At 39.0% G+C, this 16,470-nt stretch overlaps 1 protein-coding gene across 5 annotated transcripts in view; it reads right to left on the bottom strand.

Moving 5' to 3' along the window:
* The window catches only part of atg7 (ATG7 autophagy related 7 homolog (S. cerevisiae)), a 135,163-nt gene that overhangs the window by 64,334 nt on the left and 54,359 nt on the right, over positions 1-16,470 (bottom strand). For 3 of the 5 annotated variants that reach the window (XM_078543418.1, XM_078543419.1, XM_078543421.1), the window contains 4 exons: positions 16,312-16,427; positions 15,064-15,139; positions 8,783-8,863; positions 2,911-3,033 (listed from right to left, as the gene is read on the bottom strand). In XM_078543418.1, coding sequence (XP_078399544.1) covers positions 2,911-3,033; positions 8,783-8,863; positions 15,064-15,139; positions 16,312-16,427 — 396 coding nt within the window. The remainder of the gene's footprint in view (positions 1-2,910; positions 3,034-8,782; positions 8,864-15,063; positions 15,140-16,311; positions 16,428-16,470) is intronic. The other 2 variants (XR_013576817.1, XM_078543420.1) reach the window with 2 other exon arrangements.

Raw genomic sequence — 16,470 nt, 5'->3', positions numbered from 1 at the left:
TCAATTGTTCCAAAATTCAGAACAAACAAGTTAGTAATTCAACGAACTTATTGCTAATTACAAACAACAATTAAGTCTTACTGTGCAAGAGAAGGGTTTCTTTGGGATTGGTAATCAAGTTGTATCAATGCAAAACTACAGGAGCCTTGGGTTCCTATTTGGCCTAGAAGTGTTGATGACTGATGCAAAGAAAAAAACATTAGGCCATAATTTGCTGTCAAAATTATGGTGAGGCTACTGGTGCTCACCGTTTTTAAACGATACAAGAAACTTCAGATGAAGGCAGATGTGATGCTAAACACGGAATCCCAAAAGTTTGTCGGAAATGTACTGTTCCGCAGGTAGCTTTGTGAAAACAGCATCTTGCTGTTTGAAATACATTGAATGGTGTGAAGTTCCTATACCTGTACATTGGAGATGAACTAAACTTGTTACAAGAAAATCAGTCTTGCCCATTTCATTCTAAATACCCTTTCAATGACATGAATGTCTTAATTACTGCAAAACAACCTCTCCGGTGCTGAAAGTTAACTACTATAAGTGTGGATTCTCATTTCTTCAGGTTTTAATTGTTGCCAGAGATTTTACAAATGTAATTAAAAAAAAAACTTTTCCTTTGTCTATTTTTTTCTCTCTCTTTTAAACCAATATTTCCATCCCTCTATAACTCTTTCTGTACCTTATTTGGCGTTGATTTCACTTCCTTTGCAGCCTTCGTGCTGTTAATTTTACAATCCTTCAATTTAACTGCTTATGGAATTAAATAGTTGCCTTTTCAAAACCCAGATGCCTGGTTTCCCCCTCACTGTGACATTATCTGCATGTACTTTCAGCAACCACAGCACAAAGTGTCATCACTATAAACGGGAAAGGGCAAGTCCAACTGCTTGCTGCCCTGCAACTGCAAAATATGGTCCATTGTTTCCACTAGTCAACACAACTGATGCATAGCAATGTTCACATGGCCATATCATTGGTTAAAAATCAAGAAAGTGCAATTGACTTCAGTACACCTTGGCAATAGTAGTTAATTTCTGCTTGCAGTAAGTGGAACAAGAGGAAGGAACATCAAGATAGCAACAGATTTAAAAGCATTGAGCAAAGATTTTCTGCATGATTTCTGCCAAGCTAACAGTTTAGTCTGGGCAGAATCAAATCGAAAGGCTCAAAATATCATGAAATTTCAAGTATTAGCGAGTTGTACCCATTACTACTTTACATTCGATTGTCCACCATCTTTTACGTTTGTTCTACAGTCCCTTTGCCCGAAACAGTCCCCGCCTATAAAACTAGCCAGCTTGGAAAGGTGAGTTTCTGCCGATTCTGCTTGTCTGAGGTTTATCGTCTGCTGTAAGCTGTAAACTGGCATTAGGTTTTTTAAGGTTGGTAAAAGACACAAAAGCTGAAACTTTTTCTGGCATTATGTTCATCACCCACCTGTCTAAAATAAGCATGCACATCAAGTGTGCACATGTATGGAAACATGTGATGTATGGATCTGTGTACACATATGGGTATGGAAATACATGATGTAAAACAGCTTTACTAAAATTTTACCAGGTATTTAGCAATTCTATCACATTATGGATTTTGCAACAGCTATCGTGACATTGTGTTACAGAAGGAGCTGTTTCCCAAAAGTCTTACACTGGCCCCAGTGATGTATGACACAGATCAAGTTATACCAGTCTTCTGAAACTTGATGAAGCTGTAAACCAGTCTCTAACATTTGTCTAAAATACATAAATTGTTCCTCTAAGACTCAATTAAAACCAGATGTGGCTCAGAGAGTAGAAAGTCAGCCTAGCTTAGTGAGCAGTTCTAACTTGCAAGCAAAAATCTTTTAAAGAAGATGATGTTACTTATTATTACTTATTACATGAAGCCAAACAGTAACACAGGAGACAAGCTGACTCTAAATACATTTAACCTGTGGTCTCCACTCTGCCACTGTATCAAGCCCTTTCGCACTGTCCCCATTTCTCTCCACCCATACTCAGGCTCTCTAGTCCAAGACTCCCAACTTGCTCTCCAAACCTTGGAAGCCTTTCTTCACCTTCAACCCATGCATGTCCTCAATTTGCACTCTTTCCCTTGGCCTCAGTTATCCATCTGCAGTTTATTGTTCTCCTTCTCCATTCACATTTCTCCTCTTTCCCTCTCCAGACACATACTCTTCTCACTACACCATACACACAGACACAGGCTGACAGATCCAAATAGACAGTTTCCTCCCCCTCATCACACTTGGTGAGGCACACTGTTGCAGGGCCTCTGCATAATTTATTCAACGCACTCTCTCTCTCGGCTACTGCCACAAAAGTAGGCAGTCAATATCTCAAAATATTTTCTCTTTCTATCAAGAGGGTTCTGGACATTGATCCACATAGGTTGGCATGCTCATTAAAGACAACTCACTTAGTAAATTAACTTTAATTTAATAACATGGCAAATTGCAATGTCAGATGCTCTGAGTGTTTTGCTGTGCCAGTTAATAAAATGCTAATCCCAAACAAAATCTTGCCTGCTCAGCCTTTATGCAATAATATGCAATAGTATCACAAGTTCCACCTGGTGTAAGAGATGTCACGATGACCTGATCTTCAACTTCTGTCTTTATGAATGTCAAATTAAAGTTTTCTAAACATAAACACTAAAGAAATTCTTATCTTGGAATATATTACAAAAATAGGTTCTTCTGGTTGAAAGTTAAAGCAGTTCTTAAGTAGTGTGCAACTTTAGGAAAACTCAAAAACCTATCAGCAGAAAAAACACTTAACAGTATTAATACAAATTGAAACCTTTTGCTTGTAATTCTGAATTACGTAATTTACCAAAATGATCCAGAAAAATTATGGTTCTCCACATAAGGAAGGAGTACATCAAGGACAAGATGGCCAAAGCAATTACCTCAGCAGCCTGTGTCTCTTGATGCAGAAGAGTCAGTCCGGTAAGATCTTCCAGGAAAGAATGAGAGGAGTTGAATACATTAGCTAGGAACTGAAAACCATCTTTTTCAAAGTGATCAAGGACCTGCAAAAAAATACAAGGTTGACAAAATTAAAATAAATAGGAGAACGCACAATGCTGGAATATAAATATTAAAAACCTTTGTAGAGGAGAACCAGCAAAACTATAGCAACAGAAGAGAGCAGCCTGCTCCAAAACTCGCCAACCCAGTACTTCTAGCCATCTGTTTGTTTCCCTGCAGTATCAGCTAACAATCTTCTGAAACCTCATGCACAATGCTTCCTCAAACGCATACAGTCTTGTCAATACAAATGTATTAAATATCCAAGGTTTGAATATCAAATACACGGAGTTGCTGTTTTATTGTCTAGGTGAAACCCTTAGTGGGAAATATTTATTTTGAGATGGATTGTTCAACGTGCCTACCATTTCTCAAATTTGGCTCTCAAATTGCATAGTTAATAGTGTCAAACAGAGACATGGACCCTACTCTCTAACTGTACTCTGTATCGTTTGAAGGCCATGCTCACAGTGTGAGATGCAGGCACAGTCATCAGCAAACAGCAATTCATATATCATCTCTGATACCCTAGTTGAAGATTTCAGTCATCTCAGGTTGAAGAGGTTGCCATCTGTTCTGAATTGGATGCATATTCCATCACCATGTATGATGTATAAGCTAAACATAAACGCTAGTCCTTGCAGTGATTCATTAGGCTATTAATGGCATCCATCTACAGGGCCAGATTCATAATGCATCAGGAAGGTGGGTTTACAAAAAGGTGGGTTCCTTTTAGAAGATTGAATTTCAATTGACAAAAGTGAAGAAGATGCAGGAGAGTGAGATAGTAAGGAAAGTTGCAATCTACAAGTGACGCAATAGTCTTTCATTGCTTTAGATGCCCAAATGTCTACTTCATTTGTGACTCTGATATTCTCTATCTCAAAATGATGAAATAACTCTTAAAGCTGAACTACAAACATATCACTAATTCAAATAATTTAATGATAGTCATTTCAATTTCTTCACATGTTTAGATATTTGTCTGGACAAAAATCAGGTCTCATTTTATTGTAAAAGAATATAGAATTTAGCGAAGGATGTTTCTGATTCTTTGACAGTTGATCAATCAAGCTAAAGATAAGTTGCCAGTTCTACCGTTCAAACTAAACATATCTCATGAAAATATTTGTACTCATCAGGCTTGTTATTCATTTGTACAAGCCCAGTTTCATCTGTGCTTTTTCGAGCAATAGATTAAATTTTCAAATGGATCAATGGTAAAATGTTGTTAGCAGAAAGTTTTGTTTTATTGAGAAACCAACATAAAATAGTCCATTAATGTAGCAACATTAGCCAGTTTGAATTAGTGAGCAGTAATCAAGTGATCCCAAAGTAATGTTTTAAAGCCTGAAAAATTTAGTAAAAGAGAAAGGCTGAGGGAGGTAATGAATTCCACAGTTTTAAGATTCTATAAATAAATTAGGAATTTATACAATGTACAGATTTTAATATAACTCTTTTCCCTCCATCCTCCTGATAACAGTAATTCATAGACCTAATTGGCAAAAATCACAATCAAGGACAGTGCAAATCAACTTTCCCATTTCCTTTTGAAGTTTGCTCATATCCCTAATCTCAGAGGCATAGAGGAGGTCTAGCCAATAAGTCTTGTTAGCTGCTACACTAGGGTTGATTTTAATCCTACTTGCCTGGCAAAAATCAGGCTGGTGGGCTGCGAAAAACAAGCGGGTAACTCATCCACTTGAACCTTGATCCTTTCATGTCATTTCCTATTTCAATCTGTTGGGTTAACGTAGACAGATGAAGCGCATGCCTAAAACAAGGGGGTGGCCTCATGTGTTTATATAAATCAGGCTCCTATTATGTCAAAAAACCCGAATCATGATTTAACTGGAGCCTGACTGGGGAAGTTGCTTTGGCTTTCCCACCGGACGGAATTAGATCTGCAGACAGAAGGGACCCTCATCCAAGGTAAGAGTAAAACTTACCTTTGTGAGGCAGAGGCAGTAGGAATGAATGTTTTCTGTGCCCCACAAGAGAGGTCATGGTCTCCCTTACTCCCAAAGCCCTCCTATTAACTTCCCTTAGTGCTGGCCAACAACCTCCAGTTATCCAAACTTCCTCTCCTGTCCACCAGCCAGGCTCCTACTACCTGCCTGTTGTGGCTGGACAGCTAACCAGCAGCACATAGATGAAGCCTGGAAATTAAAATATCCTGGTTGCAAACTTAGACCAGCAAGTATGTTTCGCACTCATGACACCTCCCCCACCAGCCTCCCGCCAAATGCACCTGCCTGAAACTCACCACATGAAAACCTGCCTGTATTAAATAATCACAGAAATGCTATAAATTTCACCAGTGCACTGGAGCCGTCCCTCAGTGCTGTATTAGAGTGTCAGCCAGGATTATGTGGTCAAGTCCCTGGAGTGGGGCTTCAAGTCTCAACCTCTGACAGAGGCTGGAGTGGGACCACTGACACCCAGAGAGCGAGAATGAGCTAGCTCCCACACTTAAGGTAAAATTAGCGATCCAGAATTATCAATCAAGTTGCTCAAATTGCACATCACCTAACCGTGATCTCAGTAAAACGACATACACAAAATGCTGAATATGCAACAGAAAACGCTGCATTGCCTGGCTAAGGAAGGCTTATTTTCTTGGTCCATTTTATTCCATGGCGCGTCCTGAAGGTGATGAATCATGTTTGGTTATCATTCCAAGGGCACCAGCAACCTTCTAGCATAACATCCAAATTGTCATTCTTTATTGCCGTTCTGATGAAGAGTCATACGGACTTGAAACGTTAACTGTATTCCTCTCCGCAGATGCTGTCAGGCCTGCTGAGTTTTTCCAGCAACTTTTGTTTTTGTTGCCATTCTTTAAGTGGGTTTAGTCGGTGAACGTTGGCTGCAGCCAACCCGTACAGCACAGGCTGTGGCAACCCACTGAAAGGCCCATCAAGTATTTTTTTTTAAATGAGGAATTTTCTGTGTTACATACTAAACTACAAAGATATGATTAAAAGACAGCAGGTTACTGAAGCAAGTTGGCAGATTTTATACAAATACATTTACAACAACAACTTACATGAATGGAGCACCTTTAACGCAATAAAACATCCCAAAGCACTTCACAGGAGCATTCTAAATCAGAATATAAACCTGAGCCACATAAAGGGATATTAAGTCAGATAACCAGAAGCTTGGTCAAACAGGTAGGTTTTAAAGAGTGTCTTAAATGGAGAAAAGATAAAGAGACAAAGAGGTCCAGGGAGGGAATTCCAGAGTTTAGGGCCTAGCAAACTGGAGATGCGGCCACCAAAGGTGGAGAGTGATTAAAACCAGGGTGCTCAAGGGGCCAGAATTAGAGGAGTGCAGAATTAGCGAGATGGATGTGGCCATTTCATTAGCTTAAAGCATTCAGGTGGTGAATGAGTTCAGTAATGGATTATAAAATAGATTCATTTTCACAGAGCCTCTTTCATCTTGATTGATCAAGTGAGTTTCTGTTATAGTCACCCCAGACAGGGAGCATCTTGTGGTCCAAAATCAGATGAATTAAATTTATAGTTTGGACAAACTCACAATTTGAAATCACATCTGACACAGATTCTATGGATTTAACAATTCTGAGAACTAAGCATTGTGCCTCAGTCTGACATTTAACCCAAAACTTTTTTTTCCCAAAGCTTATTTGGTCTTAGTTTCTGGAATTTTTACAACCTGTACAGCACGCCAATGTTAATTATAATCAGTACCATATAGTTGTGTGTCTCAGCTAAAAAATATGAATCCAATCACACTTGCTAAAGTCCACATTTGGATAAACTTCAATTGGAGTACCCCGTTGGCTCAGCTGCTAAATGCTCTGTTTAATACAGCATGGATTCATGTTTAGACCCAGATGTGGTAACTTATGTACACCGTCTTTGAATTGTAAGCATCTGGATGCAGCATGAATAGTAATGCGGACAGCAACAAGCAGTGAACCTGGATGAATTTCAGGGATCAGCTTCATTTGCATATGTTGGCTGAATTGCAGGTGAGTGTAATGCCTGGGATTGGTGGCTGATCAATAAAGGGGTAGGAAATTAATGCTGCAGGTCTCAAAGGCCAGCAGTTCTCATTTACAGGTCATGGGGAGAAAACCACTCTCAGGAGCTTGCTTAATACATCTCCCAAGCAGTCAAGGAAGCAACAGAACGCTTTGGTTTTCTGACAAGGTTCGTACTCCTGTGTCAATGTCCATTATTTACCCTTTCTACTCCTCCTGGAGAAGCACAATGCCTGAGAGGGAGAGAGGTTACATGCTTTCATCCCTTTCAAAGATATAGCCCATGCAATCCATAGCATGTACAATATGGAGGAAGCAGAAGATGGGAAAGCTGGGAGGCCGGCCTGAGCTGAGGGTATGTGGCTAACTTTTCCTCACTTGGCTTTTCATGATCATTCCTTCACTTGCTGTGAACACAAGAGTGGACGTCCACTTCTTCTGCCAGTGAAGGGAACTGGACCTAACATGCCACTGCCACCAAAATTACATTTTAACCTTTGTCCCACTTCTCTCTCCCTAGGTCTGTCAAGTGATTCAGAATGGAGCTCCATGGTGTTGGACATAGAAAGCCCAGCTGAAGATGTGATAATTCATTCTTACTCTGCCAAGCACCATTTCTATAATGTCTATTACACAGGAATGCAGATAGCGACTTTGAGAGAAGCAAGACATGGTGAACTAATGAACAGAAGCAGGTATAGGTGGCTTAGGAGGAAAAGGAATCAGCTAACTCAAGGGCCAGCTCACATCCATCCTCTATTAAAGAGGAGAGTTCAGGGGCCCAGCTTTAACAGAGTTTATTTACTGAGCTCGATAGATTGCTGAAGGCACTGGGTGGTTTGTTGCTGCAGCTACAGAGGCAGGGTTGCAGTGAAATATCGAGTAGCTTTTCACCTCTGCCCACCCATCCAGATCTGCCAAAGAATGGCAATGGGAGAGAAAAAAAACCTGAGCCCATGCATTTATTGGAGCACATTTGCTGATAAAGGGGGCTTATAAAACAAAATATAATCGGGCTTACAAAACAAAATATAATCAATGAAATAAAATTTTAAATAAAAACTATTGTTTCACTGAAACATACAAATAGAAGGTAACATTTTAAACCTGCTCATTCCATCTAGGCTGTGAATGTGCCCCATTTTTCCCAAATAACAAAATCTATTTTAAAATATTGCTCTGCAGCAAGTATAAATGTTTACAACTGCACAAAGTATTAATCATTCAAACAGGCTGATGTAGTGCAAATGGCCAATTTACAACAGGGTCCCGTGGTAAAAACTGGAATAAAGCACATTACTCTCTGGACAATCGCCTACAAAAATAAAATGCAACTAATGTTTTAATGTGGTATTAAGTAACAGCTTTATATAAATGATACAGCAGCACAGCATTTTGGCGACCGGTTATAGTGACCTGGGAGAAGGAGTCTCATTCACTCAACTTGAATATGGTGCTCTGGGAGGGACTGAGAAACCGGGAAGAAAAATTAACAATATGAAATAAAACTACTTTTTACAAAACTGTGAAAGCCTGTCCTCCTGCAGCCTATAACAAAAATATTACAGTGACAATATCAAAGGAGAATTCCAAAACATACGAGCTGGTTTCAAAGTTAGAAACATATATTTATAAAACGATTGTAAGGAGTTTTGCAGAAACTAAACATTTTAAACTAAGCTTTTGTTGTTTTGAAACTTTTTCTCTGTAAGTCTAAGTCTGAAGAAACTTACCACTGGTGAGCATGCTGTGCACTTGTCAAATGCTAAACTTGCTGGAAGGACATTGTCAAACCTCGACAAAAAGCCACGGATCTAAAAAGAGAGCAAAATGTTAAATTGATCACAGTTCAGCAAAGGGCGGCTAGCTGCAGAATCTACAGCCACAGCCAATGATCTAAACATCAGGGATCAGTCTGACCAGTGCTGATATTTTTCTCCACATGAGCCAGGCAATCTAATTTTACCTTTCTCCCCATATACTTTAATATTCCTGCTTTTAAAGAGCTATTTAATACTATTTTTTAAAACTTAAATTTGTTACTGTTCATTATTATCTTGCTGACCATTGGAAATGGAAACAATATGCCACAGGAATAAAATATTTTAGACGTAAAGGGCGACATGAAGGAAATGTTTGCTTTTTTTTTTGCAATGCGCGGTTAGGATCTGGATTGCACTGCCCGAGAGTGTGGCAAAGGGAGGTTCAATTGTGGTTTTCTGAAGGGAATTGGAGAATTGTCTGAAAAGAAAAAGGCATAACAGGCTGAATGGCCTCCTTCTGTGCTGTAACCGTTCTATGATTTCATTTACCTCATCACAGCTTTTCATAATCTCAACTTTATAAAAAAACAGCTGTAACTCTCAATTTCCTTTTCAGAACTGTAACCCTTCATCATTGGTCATGTCCTCGTGAATCTACAAGAGTGCAATTTCTATTGATTTTCTAATCTTCCTGCAAAAAGGTATCCAAAATTAGACAAAATATGCTAACGACAACCTAATTATGATGCTAAACAAGTTCAATATCACTTCTTTGGTTTTGTATTCTTTTTCTTCAGATACAAAACTAAGGATGCTGGCAATGACCTTTGCATGTAAGGGCATAGGAACAGAACTAGACCATTTAGTCCCTCAAGCCTGTTCTGCAGTACAGTGAGATCACAGTTGATCTTCAACGTATCTCCATACACTTGTATTTGCCCCATATTCCTTAATAACTTTACATAACAAAGATTTATCAATCTCAGTTTTAAAATTAACAGTTGATGTAGCATCATTTGCCATTTGCAGAAGAGAGTTTCAAACTTTACCAATCTGTATGTGTAGAAGTGTTTCTGAATTTTCCAAATTCCACTCCCGAAAGTCTAAAAATGAGGGCCAAACCTATGCCCTATGTCTTCCCAACCAGTGAAAATAGTTTCTCTCTATCTACCCTATCTATTCTCCTTAACATCTTGAAGACTTTGATCAAAACACCCCTTCTAAATTCCAGGCAACACAATCATAGTTTGCATAATTTCTCCTTGTGGCTTAATCATGAGAGACCAGGAATCATTTTGGTAAGTCTACAGTGCTCACCCTTCAAGGCCATTATATCCTTCCTAAGAAATGCTCACTATACTTCTTTCTTTTTTGGGTTGGCATGCTGTAACTTGTGGAGTGCCACAGGGATCAGTGCTGGGGCCCCAACTATTTACAATCTATATCAATGACTTGGATGAATGGACGGAATGTACGGTAGCTAAATTTGCTGATTACACCAAGATAGGTGGGAAAGTAAATTGTCAAGAGGTGGTAAAGAGTCTACAAAGGAATATGGATAGATTAAGTGAGTGGGCAAAAGTTTGGCAGATGGAGTATATTGTGGGAAAATGTGAACTTGTCCACTTTGCCAGGAAGAATAGAAAAGCAGAATATTATTTAAATAGAGAGAGTAAATCACAAAAGGTTAGTACACAGGTAATGCAAGTGGTTAGGAAGGTAAACGGAATGTTGGCGTTTATTAATGGAATGGAATATAAAAGTAGAGAAGTTTTAATGCAGCTGTACAGGGCCTTGGTGAGACCACAGCTGGAGTACTGTGTACAGTTTTGGTGGTCTTATTTGAAAAATTGCATTAGAGGCAGTCCTGAGGAAATTCACTCAACTCATTCCTGAAGATGAAGGGGTTGTCTTATGAAGAAAGGTTGAATAAGTTGGGCCTCTACCCATTGGAGTTTAGAAGAATGAGAGGTGATCTTATTGAAACATTCTGAGGGGACTGGACAAGGTGGATACTGAGGGGATGTTTCCCTAATGAGAGAGACTAAAAGTAGAGGACACAGTTTAACAATAAGCAGTCTCCCTTTTAAGAGTTGGTGAGGAGAATTTTTTTCTCTGAGAGTCGTTAGTCTGTGGAATTCTCTTCCCTAGAAAGCAGTGGAGGCTGGTCATTGAATTTATTCACTGCTGAGTTAGATAGATTTTTGATAGACAAAAGGGTCAAGGATTATGGGGGGCAGACAGGAAAGTGCAGATGAGACCACAACCAGGTCAGCCATGAGCGTATCGAATGGTAGAGCAGGCTTGAAGGGCCAAATGGCCTACTCCTGCTCCTAAGTCCTATGTACTGCATGTGTGGCCTAACCAAGGCTTTGAATAGCTGAAGCATGACTTCTGCCCGCTGTATTCAAGTCCTCTAGACATATAGGCAAGCATTCCATTAATCTTTTTGATTATTTTCTGTATCTGTTCATGACATTTTAATGATCGATTCACTTAATCTATCTGTATTGTTTTGTAATTTTATGCTTCCATCTACAATGCTTACAATTCCTCCTATCTTTCTGCCATTGGGAAATTTGGATTTGGAGCTTTCTATCCCATCATCTAAGTTAGCATTAATCAATATGAATAGTTAAGGCCCAAACACGGATCCATGCAGGACACCACTAGTCACATTCTGCCAATTAGAGTACCTGCCCTTTATCCCTAATCTCGATGTCCTGCTGCTCACCCAATTTTCTAACCAGGTTAATAAGTTGCCTTCAATTCAATGAACTTCAACTTAAGCTAACAGTCTTTTATGAGGGGCTTTATCAAGTGCCTTTTGGAAATATATATCAATGGCATCCATTGACATTCCCCTGTCCATTACTTCAGTCATCTTTTCCAAAAATAGAATAATTTCATCAGGCATGACCTACTTTTTACAAATCCGCACTGACACTCTCCGATCAGCTGAATGTTTTCAAGGATTTCAATTACCCTATCCTTAATTATAGACTCTAGTCATTTTTCAAGAGATATTAAGCTAACTGGTCTATAATTCTCTAGTTTTTCTCTCACCTTTCTTAAATAGTGGAGTGGCATGTGAAATTTTCCAATCTGAAGGAATGGTTCACGAATCAAGAGGTTTTTGGAAGATTACAGTTAGGTGCAACATGCTCACCAAACGTGTGCACCAAAGTTTTTCTGGTCTCTACTCCAATTAAGATCTATTTCAGGTCACTTTACCTACCTCATACTTACTTTCAAACATATTGCATCACTTTTTTTAAAACACTGAACCAACTCTGCCACCTATCTGCCCATATAGTAATAGCTACAAGTGAAAGACCTCTGCAGATGCGGGTAAATAGGCTTGTGCAGAGCTATAGACTAATGGGTCTAATTCAACAGTCTAATTCCAATTTTGCATTCACCTCAGTAATGATAGTGAAGCTTAATTCAAGCCCAAAAATCCATTCTTCGACAGGTTGTAATGAATGCATTGAGTGAAACCATTTCTGTTTCCTCAGGGCATTGACTGCTTTCTAATTCTACCTGCACCAAATATATCGCTTTGATTATGGCACCACCTAGAGTCTTGAGCTGCTACTGTCATCCAAGGCACCAGACCTAATCTTGCTTTTTTTCAACAATTTTCAATGATCATACTGTTTAAACACATAACTGAATAAGAGCTGAACACAATGATGAAAATAAAACGTTCAATGGCAAAATAACATTTATTAGTGCCAAGGGTCGTTTTCATTAACTGCAAATCAAAAATAAAGGAAGGAAGTTGGGCAAGCTTTTGTTGAGATCATCAATTGAAAAATGCAGGTTAATGCTCAGTTTTTCCGTTAATCATTTTCTTCCTTGACTTTTAGCTCTGGTCACACCTGACTTGAAGAGCTTCTATCCAGCTGTATAGTAGCACAGCAAGTTCAATCATCAACATGCTGTCCACAGAACAGAGGGAGTTGGGTGGGTGCCCATAAATATACACATGACAAGTTTCTGATTTCAACCAGGTTGCCACAGAAACACAGTGGCAGACAGTTGCTTCCTAGAAGAGAGAAGGTTGAAAGGAAGAATCACCTCTTAATGCTATGGTGCATTTTGTGGTGACAGGTTGCAGAGTTGTATTGACGGAAGCCTGCCTATCCATCACATTTCTTGGCTACAATGGTTCAGTGCATGGAAAGACCATTAGAAAGCAGGCAGAAAAAAGACAATATTTCAATGGGGATGTCTCACCATTAAAAAACTTTCATAAGACTGCACTGGGTATGTCTCAGACTTTTCCCCCTTTTGTCAGAACCTCCACCTGTTCTTTAATTTCTTTTAACTATTATAATTAATCTGTTAAGCGTCAGATCCTTCCAAGAATATTTTATTTGACTGGGAAGTAGCAGTGCCATGAATACAGGTCAAATTATAAGGTTTGGACCCCATGCCTCAGTGAAGTTCCTCAGGCTACAAAATGCATATTTTATAATGTCTCCTCATTTTGTTATCACCTTGGTAAAATGCTGCTGCATCAACTCCATGGCCTTGACATCCTTCCCAAAGTAGGGCTCTCAAAAGTGGGGTGGAAAAAAACTGCAAAATGGATCTGAAGAGAAATGCCCAAATCATCAGTGCAAAATGTGATCGGTGCAGGCTTGGAGGGCCGAAGGGCCTGTTCCTGTGCTGTACTTTTCTTTGTTCTAAAAATAAGTGTTCATATTTTCCTTGGAGTAATTAAAACACTGGGGAAGTAGAAGCTAGAAGGCAGAGAACCACAAACAAGATACTGATAAATATGGAATACTGCCATATTGTGGCAGAATAATTGTGCTTACAATTATACTCACGTTTATTAAAAGTCTGTCAGATCAACACTAGATGTGGGGTGTTACTGGAACCTGTCATCAGGGACAGCATGACTGAGTGTTTGGAGAGTCAGCTGTAATTATTGTGAAGTACAGGAGGACAAGACATGTCCTCCCTTCACAAGTCCATGTTCTCTTTGATTAGGTACTTCAATAATAAGATCGACACGGGGTTCCTTCTGCATGTTGTCTAAATGGGCTTTCAGAAGACATTTGATAATATTCCACACAAGTGATTAACTAAAAACATGCATGGAATTGGAGGTAACCTTGTGACATATGCTGATAATTAGTTGGGCGGAGGAGGATAGAGAATAGGGATAAACAGATTGTGTTCTGATTGGCAGCACATGATCCCAGCATTTGCATGGGGGCTTCAGTTTTTGTTTTTAACCACATGTACCAAGAACTTGGATGAATTAATGAAGAAGTGTATATCAAATTTAGCAGATGATACCAAGTTAGGAGACAGAAGTGAGTTGTGTACAAAGATTAGGCAAAGAATGGTCAAAACTATGGCAGATGGCCTTCAATGTGAGAAGTGTCAGGTTGTTCACTTTGGATCCAAGAAAGACAAATCAAAATATTTTCTTAAATGTTGAGATACCAGGGACTGAGGACAAGAAAAGGAATTTGGATATGCAGGTACATAAATCACTAAGAGATAGTGCACAGGTATAAAAAAAATCAAAAAGGCTAATGAAATGTTGGCCTTTATCTTAAAGAGGAGGAAGAGATGCTTCAGTTGTACAGAAGCTTAGTTAGACTCTATCCAGAGTACTTTGTTCAGTTTTGGGCACAGAGCCTCAGTGCATATTCACCAGGGCTTAAAGACTTAAATTATGAGAACAGGTTAGATAAATTATTTCTTAGGGCAGGGGATCTAGAACAAGAGGGCATAATCTTAAAATCAGAGCTAGGACATTCAGGGATAAAATCAAGAAGCACTTCTTCACGTAAAGGCTCATGGAAATCTGTAATTGGTCCTCCCAAAAGACTTCTGTTGCTGAGCCAATTGAAGTTATCAAGACCGAGATCGACAGACTTTTATCAAGAAAGGGAATCAAGGGATATGGATCAAAAGTGATCAAAAAATGGAGTTGAGGTGCAGATCAGCCATGACCTAACTGAATGGTGGAACATGCTCTAAGCACAGAATTGTCTACTCCCTGTTCCTGTTAACTAAATACAGATCACCTTGTTCAGCAATTGGGTTTAAAATCACAGTGTGCTATACTTCCAACTTTGAGTCCTCAAGATAAACTCTGAAAATGGAAACTGCTTTAAAAAAAACTTCAGTAACTTCCCACAAATCTCATTGTTGAAAAAGATGGCATAAGACACCTGCTCTTAACACAGTGTGCCAGAGTGGTAGGTTGCAAGATTACTCACCTGATGAGGGACAAGTCCAAGAGATGTCGGAGGCTCATTTAGCCGGTCATCACTGCTGCTGGCTACTGCATATCCACTGCAAAGCCAATAAGTTGTACTGGTAAGATGATTATCCATTAGCTTTCACACGTCGAAAAAAATATAGGTAACAAGCATCAAAATTGAGGATTTAATTTAACTGCATGACTCTGGGAATTGTACGGAAAACAAGGGGAAATTATTTGTTAACATAGGAACTGAGGGAGCAAATTCAAATTTTGCTGAATGACACATTAATGATGTAGAAATAAGGATAGGGAAAATGTCCTCAATGCTAGGAAGTAGACAGACCTCGATGTGCAGGTACATAAATGGCAGCAAAAGTGGGTAAGGTCATAAAAAAAAAAGAGAAACAAATTTCTTAGTTTGGTATCTTGAGACAGTGAATGTAGAAGGAAGTAATGTTGAACTAGTAAAAGTTCTTTGTTGTGTCACAGTTGGAACATTGTGCAGTTTTGAGACCTCTATTACAAAAAGGGTATAGAAGCAATGGCAAAGCTACGGCATATATCTTTTAGAGAATTACCAGGAATGTGGGATTACAGCCATGAAGAGAGACTTGAATAGCTGGGGTGAATTGAGGGGTGACCTGACATTGACCTCCAAGATTACGAAGGGTTATAAGAGGGTAAACTGTGATGGGTTGTTTTCATTGGTTGAAGTTAGGATAATGATCAAAAGAATGGAAGAAGAGATTTAAAAATAATGGTCTTTTCCACAAATCGCAGCTGAAGCAGTCTTTGAGTAGTTTGAAAGGGGAAATAAAGTGTATAGAGAGTGAATAAGAGAGAGGTTAGGTGTTTCATGTACAGGAAAAACAGTGGGTTAGACTTGACTTGAAGAACAACATATGTTTATGCAACAACATTCAGAAAGTATATAAAAACTGAACAAAACAATCGATAAGAAGCTTACTAATAAGCTGGAGGATCTTACTGTTTAAAAGCTACCTCGGACCATTCATAGCATCTATGGATATCCCTCAACTAATGCAAGAAACTGCAACCAGCTGGAATCATACATTTTAACTGAATCATCTGCATCTCAATTCAACATTTAATATTAGGAGAAGCAGATAACATCAGGTTTGATAACTATATAAGTGCCAGAATACTCTGATTTCTCTGTAAGTAAGCACTTAAAATCACACATTTCAATTACAAAAACACTTTGTTAAATGTGGAATTACACACCACTATTTCAGCTTACCCCTCAGCATGTTGCAGTATGGAAACCATCAACTCGACAGCAAGCGCTCCAGCTATCATGGCCAAACCAGGGCGACTTACGGTGCACTGCTGGTCTAGAGTGCGGTCTCTGGTTGACTGACAGAAAATACAGTAAATCATTCCTATCTGTCAAAACTCT

Source organism: Cetorhinus maximus, chromosome 6 (assembly GCF_964194155.1).
Source record: "Cetorhinus maximus chromosome 6, sCetMax3.hap1.1, whole genome shotgun sequence".
Classification (NCBI taxonomy): Eukaryota; Metazoa; Chordata; class Chondrichthyes; order Lamniformes; family Cetorhinidae; genus Cetorhinus; species Cetorhinus maximus.
The sequence above is the reverse complement of the archived record's forward strand: the minus strand, read 5'-3'. Positions and strand labels throughout refer to the sequence as shown.